The sequence below is a fragment of the Rhinatrema bivittatum genome, chromosome 3 (assembly GCF_901001135.1).
Source record: "Rhinatrema bivittatum chromosome 3, aRhiBiv1.1, whole genome shotgun sequence".
NCBI classification, from domain to species: domain Eukaryota; kingdom Metazoa; phylum Chordata; class Amphibia; order Gymnophiona; family Rhinatrematidae; genus Rhinatrema; species Rhinatrema bivittatum.
Window position 1 is genome coordinate 46,499,372 of NC_042617.1, and position 15,547 is coordinate 46,514,918.

At 41.8% G+C, this 15,547-nt stretch overlaps 1 protein-coding gene across 9 annotated transcripts in view; it reads left to right on the forward strand.

Moving 5' to 3' along the window:
• The window catches only part of ESRRG (estrogen related receptor gamma), a 1,204,337-nt gene that overhangs the window by 1,171,552 nt on the left and 17,238 nt on the right, over positions 1 to 15,547 (forward strand). For all 9 annotated transcript variants that reach the window (XM_029593195.1, XM_029593193.1, XM_029593192.1 and 6 more), the window contains one exon: positions 7,795 to 8,064. In XM_029593195.1, coding sequence (XP_029449055.1) covers positions 7,795 to 8,064 — 270 coding nt within the window. The remainder of the gene's footprint in view (positions 1 to 7,794; positions 8,065 to 15,547) is intronic.

Consider the following 15,547-nt stretch of genomic DNA (forward strand, 5'->3'; position numbering starts at 1 on the left):
CTTATCCATCTGGCCTAACTTAGCCAGGTATAACTTATCCAGCTAAGTAGCGGCTTTCATGCAGATATTGAGTGGCATAGCTGTGCCATGGAATATTCCTTGTAACTTAGCCAGATACTTTTGAATATCGGGCCCCCAAAGTCTAATAACATGAGGGTGCAGGAGCGCCAATGACTTGACGCATCAGTAGCGCCATCTGACCACTAACAGCTGAATATTGATACCAGGGAGTAGTCATTCAGTTGGTGCATTTGTTAGTGCCCTTGTTCCAGGTTATGCTTTGGTGCTTGCCCATCTGCAGCTGCTTTGCTCTGGTCCTAGTAGCATGGGGTCCATGAAGTCCATCTTAGTGAAGGGAATGGTCTTAAAGAGTTCCATCCATGGACTTTTTTGGCTGCATGAAATGATCATTTAAAAACAAACAAACAAACAAACACAGATTGGAGAAAAGCAGCTTCAATCAGACCCACGTAGAATAATCTAATGGCATACAGAGTGCACAAGCTTCCAAGGTTTCCAGAGCACATGGACTGCCACATCATTAGAGTATTTTGATGATCGATCCAGTCGCGAGAGGTAACACATCAGCCCCTGTTTGCAAAGATCCAGCTGCAAGGGTCCTGTTAGTTTTGCAACTGGAAGAGTGCAGTTCCCTCTTTACCGATGAAGAAATCCCACCTTGCATCCCCATTCAGCTCCCTCCTGCAAGAAGCAGGGTTTTCTTGACAAGTGATGAGGTCCCAAGCACCAGGGGATTGCAGTAGCTTATTAGGGCAGCATTGTAATTAGGCAGGAGTGGAGGAGGAGCAAGGGTTAGATGTTTTAATTATTATTATTATTATTGTCTGAAAACTGCAGTCTAGACATTACAAGTGGCAAATCATTGCACTGATTCCATTAAGCAGGTTGAAAGGCTTGTACTTGACTGCATAAAAAGACTGCAGCGAGAGAGAGAGAGAGAGAGAGAGAGAGAGAAGTATGACTAGCAGGGGTTAAAAATTCATGTGCCAGCACTACAGCCTATTTTCATCAACCCTCTGCTGAGGAAATAAACATTTATACTTTCTTAAATGAAAGTGTATCTTTGAAAACCAGCAATCAGATATGTTTGGCCCTTCACACCTTCAGATGCTTAAGACTTTTTTGCTAGTTAACTACAAAGTGCATTGATTTGCTTGTCAAAGAAAAAAAAATAATAACAATAGTAAGATCAAGAGCTTGAGAAGTGCCCATAGCGGTCATCTAGTACATAAGCTTGCAGTGGAAGATAGCAAGAGCCCTGGCACAAAAACCTGCTCCCTTCCAGCCTTTACCCCAGGGCTGCCAAAGTCCTGATGAGCTTGTCCATCCTTCCAAAAGGACGTGCTTCTGAGCTGTCATCTGGCTGGGTAACTGCAGGTTAGCAGCTTCCTGAGATGCATTCGATGGCGCTGAAATGGGAGGGGAGATCAAAGTTGTCACTTGCATGCACAGAGCTGTGCCTTTCTATAAAACGAAATGCGCTATGTGTGCATTTTGAAAAGTATCATGTAGCAGAATGTCTAACGCTATTATCTGTCAGAGTCCAGCAGAAACTAGGTACTGAGGTCCTTCGTGGCAGAGGGAAATTGAGTTTTATTTGGATTCACCCAATCCTTCCACCAAAAACTGCAGACAACAGACAAGTCCGATTTCACTTCTCCGGGTCAATTAGCAGATATAAAAGTGTACAAATAAGTTCAGTAATGCACAAGCATAGAGAGGCCAATATTCAGCCACTATCCAGCTGAGTAAGCTTAGCCAGATAACCTTATCCAGCTAATTAAGCTGAGATATTCAGCGGCTCAGCCATGCCACAGAATATACTCAGCTATCTTATAGTTAGCTGGATAAATTTTTCTGACTAACTAGCAAGGTAGAGAGTGCATTGTACAAATCAGCTCCTTTTGTACCTTTCATCGATTCAAATAGCAGAAAATCTTCATTAATGTCAACTTTACTGTTCATACCTCCTACTGTGTATGTAAAACCACTCCCCCAAACTTACCTCAAAACCCACATAGAGTTAAAAGTGCCCCCTCTTACAGTGGTATAAATAGTAAAGTGACATATTGTTCTCTCTCTCTCTTTCTCGTGTGATAAAAACCTTTTCGCCTGGTAATGCACAACTAACACAGGCACAATGCACAGAAAACAGGTGTAGTTATTACTGACATTAAAACCTGAGTTGCTGTGCTTAACTCCATCGCATTTGACATTAGGAGCTGCTCATTACCATTAACTCCACCCAAACTCCTCCCACTTGCTTAGCAAATGTCACATTTGCATGCTAGCGCACATTGAGCTATTTAACATATGTGTTAGAGCATTATCGCGTACGTTAAGGCCCTAACTTGACATGATGATTGACTCTGTTAACCGGCTGTTTGGCCAGATAAACAGCCAACTAAGTGGCAACTGCCCAGCATGGCTGAATACTCAAAAAGACTAAGTAGGAACTTCATTGGTTAAGTGGTGCGGAATATTGGCCTCAGATCTTGTACAAAATAGTAACTACAGCGCATACCGCTGAACACCCCGAAACTGCCCCTTTTTTCCCCATTAAAATGTATGTGCAAAACTGAATATAGCTGCAATTTCTTGATGTTTATAAAATAACATATATGCACATACATGCCACCGATACAAGTATATGCTAGTTTTATGCTCGGAACTTCCTTTGAGAAATCATCTTTAAAGAGGGTAATTTTCAACAGGAGCTCTGCAGGTACAAACAGTGTTTCATGCTGAGAAATGGCCTTTTACAAAATTGCCCACTCTTTTCTGTTGGTAAACCTGTGTGCATATATCCTGTGGGCCCATAAGTTTATGCAGACTGAGCAGAGGTCTTCTTAGGAGTGGGGTTGTGAAGGGGTTGAAATTGGTGCAAGTACTTTTGGATTTTAAGAAAAACAAATTCTGCGCACAGGGTGCAAGTGTGTGTTGATACATTTGGTGGGATAATTTTCAAAGGGGTTTTAGGCATGGAAGTCTGCTTTGAAAATTGGCATAACTTATGCGCATATTTGCTGGCTAACTTACATGCGATGTTACAAAATTTCCCTCTAAATATGCTCTGATCTTTTTGTAAGAGTAAGGATATTAATCCCAATGGTGTAGCCCGATTTTATTATTGGTTGGAATTTCAACTTGAATAAAGTAGTGCATTTGCTGTATTAGACCACTTGAATGCATAGAATTAAAGAGCAATAAAAAATTATATTAGGTGTGCCTTTTCATTGGACTAACGTAATAGCTTCCGAAAGTCAAGAAATTGTTAGTCCAATAAAAAAGCATGTATGTGTTTATTTTTCTCTAGATTTATAACTTACTTAATTCATAAAATAATGCTCAAAGTGAGATTATGCTACATCAACATTAATTTACAATATGCATAAAAATAACAGAAACTGACACCGTACTCTTTCACAAAAATAAAACACAAACTGCATAAGAGAACAGAAACAGAAAACATTCCATAATGTGGGCAACAGAGAGTGAACAAAGCAATATAAAACCCCAAGAAACTCATCAATAGTATGTATGCAAATAGTAGCCATCATGAGTTGGGAATTATCCCCAGTGTAGAAATCCGTTTGAGCTGCACAGTTTGTCAGTGGGCTGCTTCAGTACCTCAGACAGGGGCATCCCTGCAGACCCGATGCCTTGCACAGTGTATCAGTCCTGCCTGTGTGTCTGTGCTTGTGAATAAATATTTATATCTGTAAAAGAGAGAGCCAGAGAACCCTTCCAAGTGGGCCCTATGTATATTCTCAAACCAGTTCTATGCCTGGGAAATCTCTGGACATAGCCTTGAAATACCAACGATATATGGCCATCCCCCATTACTTTAATTGGCTCACAGAACTGCCCAGTGACCCCAGTTTCTGATTGCAAATGAAGGAGATTGGCCTACAAATACTACAGTGCGTCTGGATATAAGCTCAAAACATAAACGTTGTCTGCCTCCAAAAACCAAGTCACTAGAGCCACGCTGGCCGTGGCTTTCAGAAGACTGTGTTTATAAAAAAAAAAATAAAAACCCAAACAGAAAGCCCTGCAGGCTCTTTGGCAAAAAATCCCCAAACCCTCCAATATTTTCACTATATGCTCCTCAGGGACGATATTTTTTGTATTGAGTAAATTGTTTTAAAAACCCTGAGTTACCAAGTGAATAAATATGGGCAGCATCTTCATTTTTAGGGCAGTTGATTTGTGATAATTTCAGAACTCAAAAACTTCACCAAACATTATTTTACTGAAAAGGGGACGTAGAAAGAAGAGAAATAAAATAAAAAGTTGCAAGAGCTTTCTTGAAGTAGTAAAGAGGGAGATAACATTTGAGTTCAACTTTTCTTTTTTAAATCTAGATTTTATTGCACTTTGGTTAATTAAACCCCATAGCGGTGTGCAAAGCATTGTCAAAACTGAAAAAAAAAATGTTAATTTGTAAATCACAGGGACAAAGGAGGCTGTAGTGTAACGTTAAAGTTTCCACACACGTATATGTCAATAGAGCGTCTTCTCCATCATCAGCAGTAAATTCACATTGATGCCTCTTTTCTTCATCGTATTGATCCTTCCATGAGAACGTAGATTTGTATCTGTTAATTAATGCGTCCTGAAACACCGTTTGTATTAATCAGGCAGATAAGAAAAATTGGATGGCTGTGCCTTCATGACAACCCTAAAAGTGCTGGCCCTGATAAAATCATGGCTGGACCTCAATAAAAAAAAAAGTTCCTCCTTCCACTCAATAAACTAATCATCCTGCTTTTAATTATTGGGCAGAAAGATGTGTGGAGATTGGAGAATGTGTAAATCTAATTATTTACTAACAGCGGTGTCTGGGAGGGAGAATAGGGGCTGTCACAGGAAAGTGCTGGAGGGCTACTTTCTCTTGTCCATCTGCTGATGCCGCTGCTCTTTCAGAGAATGCATAGAAGCCGAGGTGGCAACTAATTGAAAACACACTTCATTGAGCCCATCACACCATTATTTGGAGGTTAACTATGTTGCCTTTCTTCTCAGATCTTTTATTCCCCACACAGCCCCCATTCCTGCTAACATGCTGTGTTCTGGTATTTTTGCTTCCCGTTAACTTTAGGTACGTTATGTCTCCCCTACCCCTATTTCTTTCCTTGGTTTAAATCTAAATAGACATACGCTTGAGGGAAATTTCTAGACCCACCTCATTCATAATAACACAGTCATTTTGCTTCAGTTTGCATCCATGCCAGCCTCCTAGGAAGCTTTTATTTCCTGAAAACTTTCAGATTATCGCCTCTTGCAGGAGAAACCCATGCAGCACAAGTTGCTGGCTTTTATGCTTGTTTTTAGTTTGTCGATTAGGATTCTGGGTTTGCCAAAGAAGGTAACACTTAAAGATCCTTTGCATGGCAGGAATCCTTACGAGGAACATGGGAGCCGCTTCATAGGCATCTAAATGAAACGTTTAGACATCTCTTAAGACCCGCTTTAGAAAAGCTTGACTAATCCCTTTTGATGAATTTATTAAGCACTCATAGTTGGCGGTGCCACCTGGCAAGCTCCTGCATTTTTACCCAACAGATCAGGAAATTACTTCCTGTTTAGGATTGGGGGGGTCAGGAGCAGATGGGTTATAATAAATGAACTATTGCTGTGAATAAGAGCTGGAAATGTAGTGGCTGCCTCCTAACGATGCTCTTAGGGGAAGAGTTTAGAAGAAAGGGAAACCGAAGCACCAGCTGATTCAAGAGGCACTGCTGCATTTCTGCTCTCACTCTCCAAAGGAAGGTGTGATTGCTCTTCACTTGGGACTTGCTGCAGAAGCCATGGCCTTAGTAATTAGGGCCTTACTTAGGGTCCCTCTTTCTCTCTCTCTGTGAGAGAGTACCTGCATATTGTGCTAATCACCTGAGCTCTCTTGAGTTGCTTACTCTTATGGTTGTGGGGTTTGTTTAATAGATAAGATTACTGGTACAGTGGGGAATGGGAACTGGGCTGTTGATGACACTGTACCATCATTTTTGGTACTGCACTACCAGATCATTCCACCTTAATTTTGTGAAATATATTTTTCTATTGTTTTTCAATGAAATGCTTGTTTGTTTGTTTTTTAACTTTCAAACCTGCATAGAGCTCATGGCGTAGCCATTCTTCAGTGCCTAGAATGATGTAACCTGCAGATCCAGATTCCCATCCCATTACCAGTACTTGTGGCATAATCCATAGCATATCACTTAACTTCCCTTTGTCTATGTATAATTTGTTAATAAAAAGAACTCATTTTAGTATGTGATTTATTTTGTAGTAGTACTGATAAAAAAAAAAAAATCCAAAAAGAAAAAAACTAATCAACTTCTAGAAATTGTTGTATTTGTTTGCCTTCTAAAGTTGAGTGGTTTCCTATAAAAGAAAGAAAAAGAACCTATCCAATTAGGGCCAATGTTATTTTTTGACCTCCAAGAAACATTAGGGAGAAAAAAAAACAAAAACCAGAAGATTAATTGAAGCTTTTATCATGGCAACTTAGATTTTGTAATGAGGTAATGTAAACTGTTTTTGTTCTGGTGTTATAGAGCTCTTTTGTGCTACCATAAACCCTTACAGAAAATGAATCTAAACAATAGGACTGGCTAACACCTTTAATTCATGATGACTGATTTTGAAGGAAGAGGGAGGAAATATTCCATATCCTGCAAACATTTGAAGCTTATTTTTCTATAGAAAAGAAGATGAAAGTTGAAATGGAACATGATCTTGTATATATGAACCTTGAGTTGTCTTACTGTTATTCTATGGGTCAACATGTTTATTTATTTCTTTAGTATATTTAGTTCATGCCTTTTCCTTGTAGCTCAAGGTGAGTTACATTTAGGTACTGTATAATCTGAGGCCTAGATTCATCAAACTATCACATGTGATAGGAAGAGGAATGTGTTTTATGGTAATGGCTTATTTATTGCAAAATGTGCTACTGTAGTGCTTTGCATAGGTATTACTGCAAAGTGTGATAACTTTTTGCATTTTGCAGTAAGTGCCACAACTATAACTACTGGGGGGGGGAGAGACTAGCCATAAGGCCCTCATACTAGGTAGGTATTTATACCTCTTATATGAGGCCCACCTAGTTACTCGAGGTGAGGTTTAGGTAGTAGTGTAGGGGTTAGGGGCCAGTTTAACATTCAGAGTGAGACGTACGAACAGAACAGTGCACTCTTGTGATGATTTGATGTCCTTCGGAGTGAGAAAACTCACCCAAAGATGAAATTTGTACAATATTCTCGCAACCTAGCTTGATGGACTCTCTACCTGGGTAACATCAAGCTAGGTTGCGAAGCCAGCCCACTTGGCCAGAAATCCTGCCCCAAACTCCACCCCTTTTCTAAATTAGCATCGCACCATGCATTATGGGGCTTTTCACATGCGAAAAATGCCTTAACGCATGCGAAAAGCCCATAATGCAGCTTGGAAAATAACCCCCTAAGTTTGTACCGGAGGCAATGGAGGGAGAAGTGACTTGCCCAAGGTCACAAGGAACGATAGGATTTTGAACCTTGGCTTTCCTGGTTTGCAGCCCACTGCTCTTACCATTAGGCTACTCCTCCACTCCAAATATGAACATATTTGCTTCCAAGAATTTGTAGCACGACACCTGGTTATTAGAATACAGATACCCTTGTATGACATCACAAAGTGCCTTTCCGTCAATCCGAGTGTGGGTTTCGTCCATTGTTTTTAAGGTCATATTATAATAGGGCTTTTTTTTGATAATTGCTTCTTCCTTTGTAGGGTTCTCCACTTTGTCTCTGGCAGATCAGATGAGCCTCTTGCAAAGTGCTTGGATGGAGATTTTGATTCTGGGGGTTGTATACCGGTCACTTTCTTTTGAAGATGAGCTTGTTTATGCTGAAGATTATATTATGGATGAAGACCAATCCAAACTAGCAGGCCTTCTTGACCTCAACAACGCCATCCTTCAGCTCGTAAAGAAATACAAGAGCATGAAACTGGAGAAGGAAGAGTTTGTCACTCTCAAAGCTATAGCGCTTGCTAATTCAGGTTGGCATATTTTCATGAATCTTTTTACATTTTTCATGTGTCTCTCTTTCTTTTTTCCTTCTTCCCATTATTCCCTCATGATTTTTTAAGAGAGAAAGTAATTGTAAATCTGATCTTCATCCGTAGTGGCCAAAGGGCTTCATGTAGCGCATCTTAGCACTCCCTGTTTTCAAAGCACCTGTATAAATCCTGTGATATTGCTGATTATTGTAAGGTAATTGATTAACAGGAAAAAAATGTTTGCAAATTTCTAAAATTTATATTCTGACTTGCATATGCAAATACCATATAGACAGTCCAAGTGACAATGTTTTTAGAAATAGGGACTTGCCAATAATGCTTTCTTATTTTCTGCCAAACTGATTTTCAGTAGAGCTCATATAAGCTGATCAGTTACACTGAACGCAACAGACACACAATTGCCTGTATTGGACGATCTTCCTTACAATCACTGAATTAGCTTTATTAAGGGACCAAGGTACTAGACAGCATTAATGGTAACACAAGTTTAAATGCCCATTAAAGCTTTTGGTTAATGCGCATTAAGAGCACTGTACATACATGTAAATTAGCTTTTGTTAATGTTAATGCAAAATCTCTGATAATGAAATGTAAAAGTGCGCTAAATAGCTCATTACCTGATAGTGTTAAAGCATATAAAATGTGACACAGACGCATTAAGAAAAAAAAAAAAGAAAATTACATCTACAGGGGGTGTAGTTAAATTTTTGCATTACCATCTGCATTGGCACATATGCTTTGCCGTTTGCATTAACGTGCTTCTCATTTTCATCTCATTAACATCGGCCGTTAATGTGCCCGTTAATGGCTGATGTTAACACGGTTTGGTACATCGGCCTCTTAAGTGAACCAAAATCTTTGAAACACCAAATCAATAATAATTCAGCGCTGGAGCAGCCCTTTTCGGCCGGGCCTGCCTGCCATCTTGCTGGTAAATCCTTACTCCAGCAGGATGCTGCTGCCTTTGCAGAAAGGAGATCGGCACAGCAGGGAAAAATGTCCTCTCAGATCCAAGCTTAAAAGTGCCAAAGCGTGGAAGGGGTGTATAAGGTAGAAATCAAAAGTCATTTTTCCTTTTGTGCCTCCCTGGTGTGCTGTCCGTGGGCTTAAGTCCCCTTTAGCATTTGCATGGAGTCTGGGATAGATGCCCCTTTAATGGCTTGCCGATCATTAGATACCTGCACGTTAATAATCACGCTCTGATGCTGCGCACCATTGACAGTCGCACCATGCCCCTCCATCTGCTTCTCTTTTGACCCCTATCTTTGAACTTTATCTTGGTTGCTGGCCAGTAGTTTTCCCTTTAATTACAAGAAGGAAACTGTCAATAAAATCTGTTAAATGGGATGCCATGAGTGGCTTGAATGGGCGGACGGCTATTTGTTCAAATTCTGCAGCATTCAAGGTATTGACAGTTTGTTTTCTGGGGCCATATGTGACGATCAATCTCAGGCTGGGCTCAGCCGCGCTGAAAAATGAAAAACCAGATTGCTTTTGCTTACTTGTGGATGACGACCTGCGATTTGGCGCGGCCCTACTGAGACAAGACCTTCTGCCCAAATTGCCCCCCTGAGAGCTAGGCATGCGTGACTGTTTTCAGAAATAATTTTTTAATTGATTTTGTAATTAACAGTTCATCTACAGTATTGATGCCGGATGCTCAGATTGATAGAAGGGAAATTGTTTTCAACAATAAAGTTGTTCCGTCCTGTCTGTCTGTGTGATGGGACTTAGCAGTTTGCATTTTTTAAAATCAGGAAACCTGGTTCAGGGTGATGCAATTTCAGTCTTTTATTATTATTATTTTTTTAATGCACTTTTTACCCTGAAAACCGTCTGCCGGAGTCTGGTTTCTACTTCCTTCCATCTGTCCCAAACAGATTTCACAGGAGTTGCCTGAGAAAGCCGAAATCTCTGTTTTTAAACAGATATCTTTCTTCTGGTGCCATGTTTTGCTGCACTGCTCTGCCTCTGTTTGGCTAAGCTGAGACCGTAGAATCTGCTCGAAAGACCAAACGTATGGTCAAAGCCATGAGCTATAAGGACTGGGTTCATCTTGGCCCTTATAGCCGAGATAGAGAGCTGGTACAGTATGGGGCATTAACATCCTGCCATCTGACTCTGCTGGGGTTACATAAATGTTATGACTGTGGCCAAAGCAGGAGCATTAAATCTCTCATAAAAAAAAAATAAATAATAATAATAATGCTGTGCTCAACCTTTCAACAGGTACAAAAAGAAAAAAGTTTTGACCCTAAATGGACAGGTCTTATTTCAGTTTGTGTAATGCGATCATATAACTTTCCCAATTAGGAGCATTTCTACATGTAACTCAAAAAAGTAGGGATAAGAAATAATTAACATCAAAAGCATATTTCCGTCTGAAAGAAGTCTGTGCTGTTCTAGACATGATAATAGATGATAATCTGCCCCAATCTTCCTTTCCCTGTTACATTGAATTAAAATAATGTTTTGCTAAAAGCAAATATTTTCTGTGATGTATCGAATCTTATTTAGGACCCGGGATCTCTATGGAAATTAAGCAGAATAGGGCCGAGGTTCTTTAATGTGAGAGACTAGCCATGGAGTTTGAATTCTGTTTATTTACATAAAAAGGCAGAGGAAAAGAAAAGATCTCTTGTCTCTTAGCCTACCTTATTTGTAAGGCAAAGTATTTTGAGAGGAAATTAATATGCCACATTGTCATCAACCCATAACTAGCCAGCTGTGTGTAAAAATAGATATAGCTCCAAATGATATGAGCCTCCACAGTGTTAATACAGAAATCATCTAAAAAGTAATGACATTTATCCCGCTATATATAAAACACTGTTCATTTGTGAACCTGATGTTGGTCGTTTCCGTGCTGCTGACTGTGCTTGCACAGGTGGTTGGATGGCATGTAGCAGGCATCCCCTTGTGCTGTCCAGCAGCGAAGCCAAGCGCCTGCCATCAGAAGAGACCGTGGTACCCCGGAGGGAATCAGGCAATCGCCACCAGAGAAAGCCGGCCCCGCCAACAGAGAAGGCTGTCTCATCGGCTCTGGCAATAGTGAGCAGCCCGCCTAACAGAGATCTCAGGTCACATCGGTGGAGGGACTGCTACAGTGACTGGGACAGAGGAGGGAGGTGAGAGCCGGGGGGGAGGAGCACTTCAGTAGTGTGTGAGAGAGGAGAAGGTAGGGGAAAAGAGAGGATGGCAGTGGAAAGGAAGAGAGCATGGGGGAGTGGAGAATGGAAGGAGGGAGAGAGCAAGCCTCCCCCTATTTATGTACCCACCAATACACCACTCTCACACCTCCCCACCCGCCCATGCACAACCACCTACTCACACACCCACTCACTCCCCAGACACGCACACACACATATTACATACACCCTACCCACACATGCTTCACTCCCACCCCACCCCATGACACCACCCATCAGCGCAGCCCCACCAGACACTTAAGTCCCATGTGGAAACATATAAAGAGCTGGTGGTTCCCCAGGGGGCCTTTACGGTAGTAGGCAGAGGGTGTTAATAGGGGAATGGAAGACTGGGTTTAAACCTGACTATCTTGGCTTCCTATTTTTTAATGGCTGACTTTCCCTACATCTGTATACACCAACTGCTGTAAGAACTTGGTTTGAAGGAGGACTACTGCAAAACTTTCTTAGTAATATAAATAAACCTTGTGCTTGGTTGCCATAGGAGGATGTGATTTCAGTAACAAGATCTGTTTTAAAAATCATCCATGTATTTATGTGCTACCAAGATAATGGAAACTAGGATTCTTGATGATGAAATTCTGTCTAAAATTCCAATGTATGGTGATGTGCATTCATGCAGTGGTATGACTGAAATGCCTTATATAGAAACGCATTCCTGCAGTGACAGCAAGAGACTCCACATAAGGAAGTGCAATCCAGTAGTGACAGCACTGCAGTTTCGTATAGGTAAGTGTATTCCTGTAGTCACAGCTTTGCAGCTCCTTAGAGGGCAGTACATTCCTGCAGTGCCAGCCCTATGCATCCATATAGGGAAGCGCATCCCTGCAAGACTCCATATATAGCCTTCCTTCAGCGACAGCACTGCAGCTCTGTAGATAGAAGCACATTTCTACAGCACTGTGGCTCCACTGATGGAAGTGCATTCCAGCAGTGACAGCTCTGAGACGTCAGATATGGAAGTACATTCCTGCAGTGCCGGCACTGTGGCGCTGTACAAGGATGCAGTGCATTCCAGCAGTGGCAGCTCTGAGATGTCACATATGGAAGTACATTCCTGCAGTGCCAGCACTGTGGCTCTGTACAAGGATGCAGTGCATTCCAGCAGCGACAGCTCTGAGACGTCAGATATGGAAGTACATTCCTGCAGTGCCAGCACTGTGGCTCTGTACAAGGATGCAGTGCATTCCAGCAGCGGCAGCTCTGAGACGTCAGATATGGAAGTACATTCCTGCAGTGCCAGCACTGTGGCTCTGTACAAGGATGCAGTGCATTCCAGCAGCGACAGCTCTGAGACGTCAGATATGGAAGTACATTCCTGCAGTGCCGGCACTGTGGCGCTGTACAAGGATGCAGTGCATTCCAGCAGCGACAGCTCTGAGACGTCAGATATGGAAGTACATTCCTGCAGTGCCAGCACTGTGGCGCTGTACAAGGATGCAGTGCATTCCAGCAGTGGCAGCTCTGAGACGTCACATATGGAAGTACATTCCTGCAGTGCCAGCACTGTGGCTCTGTACAAGGACGCAGTGCATTCCTGCAGTGACAATGCTGGGATTCTGCAGGTGGGCTTGCTCTTCTGCAGAGACAGTACAGCAGACGTCCAGTTCCCATTTATTATATTTATAAAGGGATCACGCCGCATATGGTAAATGTTTACAGATGCATTTACAACAATACTCTGTAAGATATAAAATACATGATGGTCAGCCCTATAAAATGCTTTTGTTTGCTACCATGGGAAAAACATTGGAGGTTGCAGTTACTTCATGCCTCCTTCCTTCCTTCCCCACTTCATTGTAAATGGTTCTACTCTTTTTTTGTTGTAATATTTATTTTTGTCGATGGTTATTTTACGTACATAGAACAAACAGCAAAACCCAAACTTAACATTAAATACAAACCAGTCACTATTTTCTTGTAGCATTATTGGTTACAATACACATACAAACTGAGGCAATATTGGCATGCATTAAAGGGGCGCTCATGAGTGAGTGCCCGCTCCTTTGACGTGAGCCGATCCACCTCTCCGGAGCGCCCAATGAGAAATGCAGAAGGGCTGCTGCAGTAAAAAAGGGGCGCTAGGAAACATTGCGTGCCCCTGGCGCCTCCTCAGCAGCAGGTGCCCGGGAGAGGTGGCGGTCAGCCACTTAGGAACATGGACGCTCGCTTTAGAATATCAATTTTCCTAACCTGACCACTGGCACACTTTTTTTTTTTTTTTGGGGGGGGGGGGGGGACATTTCTCATTTTTCAGTTCTTCCAACTTAATATCGCCACGACACTTTTTTTGGCTCCTCAGGACTTAGCTGGCATTAATTCTGGAGAGTAAAAATGTGTGCCTCTAGTGTACATTTGTTTTCTTTTGCACGGGGGGAATCATTACTAGACTCATCAACATGCGTTTGCATGTAATGAGTGCTATTACCTACGCGTGCGTTTTGCATCGGGGGATACGGACGCGCGACCAAAACGTGTGTCCAGACGTGGGTTAAACCGTGCACTGCAGCCAGCGCATGGTACAGCATCGGCCTGATAATGTCACAGTGGCATAATCAATGAACTAAGGGGGTCATTATTCAAAGGCCTTTTCGCATGCGATATCATGCAACTTAGGGGGAGGGGAGCAGTCGGGGCAAGGAGGGGGGCGGAGTCGGCGTTGTCTTCGCTGCCGGCAATAATGTTACTAACATTATCATTGACAGCGCGCCGAATAGCACCACCTTTCACGGTGGCGCTATTCGGTGCGAAAGCCGGCAGCCGGCGCATCGCTGTGGTGTGAAGGCTGCAGGCTTTCGCAGGCCCACCTCCCGTTTTCGCACTATTCATCATAAAAAGGCAGAGGAAAAGAAAAGATTTCTTGTCTCTTAGCCTACCTTATTTGTAAGGCAAAGTGTTTTGAGAGGAAATTAATATGCCACATTGTCATCAACCTATAACTAGCCGGCTGTGTGTAAAAATAGATATAGCTCCAAATGATATGATCCTCCACAATGTTAATACAGAAATCATCTGCGAAGAATAATGAATCCTGGCCTAAAAGAGTCTTCAAGCAGCAGGAGAGGTCCATAGAGCTATTGTAAAGCTATTTGCTATGTTATGTTACACTGTGAACCGAGGTGATGTTTTGCTACGTGCCCCGGTATATAAAAATTCTTTAAATAAATAAATAAATAAATAAAATATAAGAGGGTGCCCAGTGGTTTTGTTCTAACACTGGACCTAACCTGTTTAAGAGGTCTTTCCTGACATGCAAGGCACACCTTTGAGTTCAGAATAGATATTACAACTTAGCAGGCACATTTTGAGCAGTAATACTGAGCTGAAAGCAGTGGCTTTTCCCCGCGAGTGCATGAAAAAACATTACCTTAGCTTTGCTTCATATCCCATGTGTTGTAACAGGTTATCAATCTTCATTGCTGGCTATATCTGGCCAGATTTAATCATCTCACAAGTACATTTTAAGTGGGATTTTTGTCACTGCTAATGCATCGCACTTTAAGAAAGCAATGTTCAAAGCCATTTACCCGGGTAAATTGGCCTGCCTGAAATGTGCCCTCCTTCACCCTGCCTAAACTTACGCATGAGGTTCCACAGAACAGTCACTTTCAGCCATGTTTGGGGGAGGCTTCCCTGAAAGCACGCTTTGGGTGGCTTGAAAAAATAACGCACACAGGTTCAAGTTTCAAATCTCAGCCACTTTTTTATTTTTCCATAAAAATTCTATCCTTACAAAAAGCAGCTGTCAAAGGGAACATACGCGCGGACCTTCCCTTTGAAATCTGGTGCAAAGTCCGCTGGCTGAAGAGTACACGTGGACTTTACACCAAAGCAGACAGATCGAAAATTGCCATGAACATGCTTTTCTCCTTCTCTTTCCTGTGCTGTGTAACTGGAAAACTCACAGTCAGTGTAGACTGATTCCCTTTCCTAAAGCAGCTGTTACTACCTGTATCCCTGGCCTTTATAACATCAGTCTTCCCACATGTTTATTTTTTATCCTCCCTAGGCCGCTCTGATTCTTTTTCTCCATCTTGGTTTTCTCCAGGAAAAAAATGATTTATTGTAGTTTTACTTTCTTGGACATTCCACTTGTTTTAAAAAAAAAAAAAAAAAAAAAAAAAAAAGGTTTCCTGCTCTGACATTATTCTTTGCTATTTCCATGTTTTAATGGAAAATATCTTGGATGGTGCAAGCATAATCATAAGATTGCAAACAGCACAGTGACACCCTAATTTCATGGCAAATGTTTG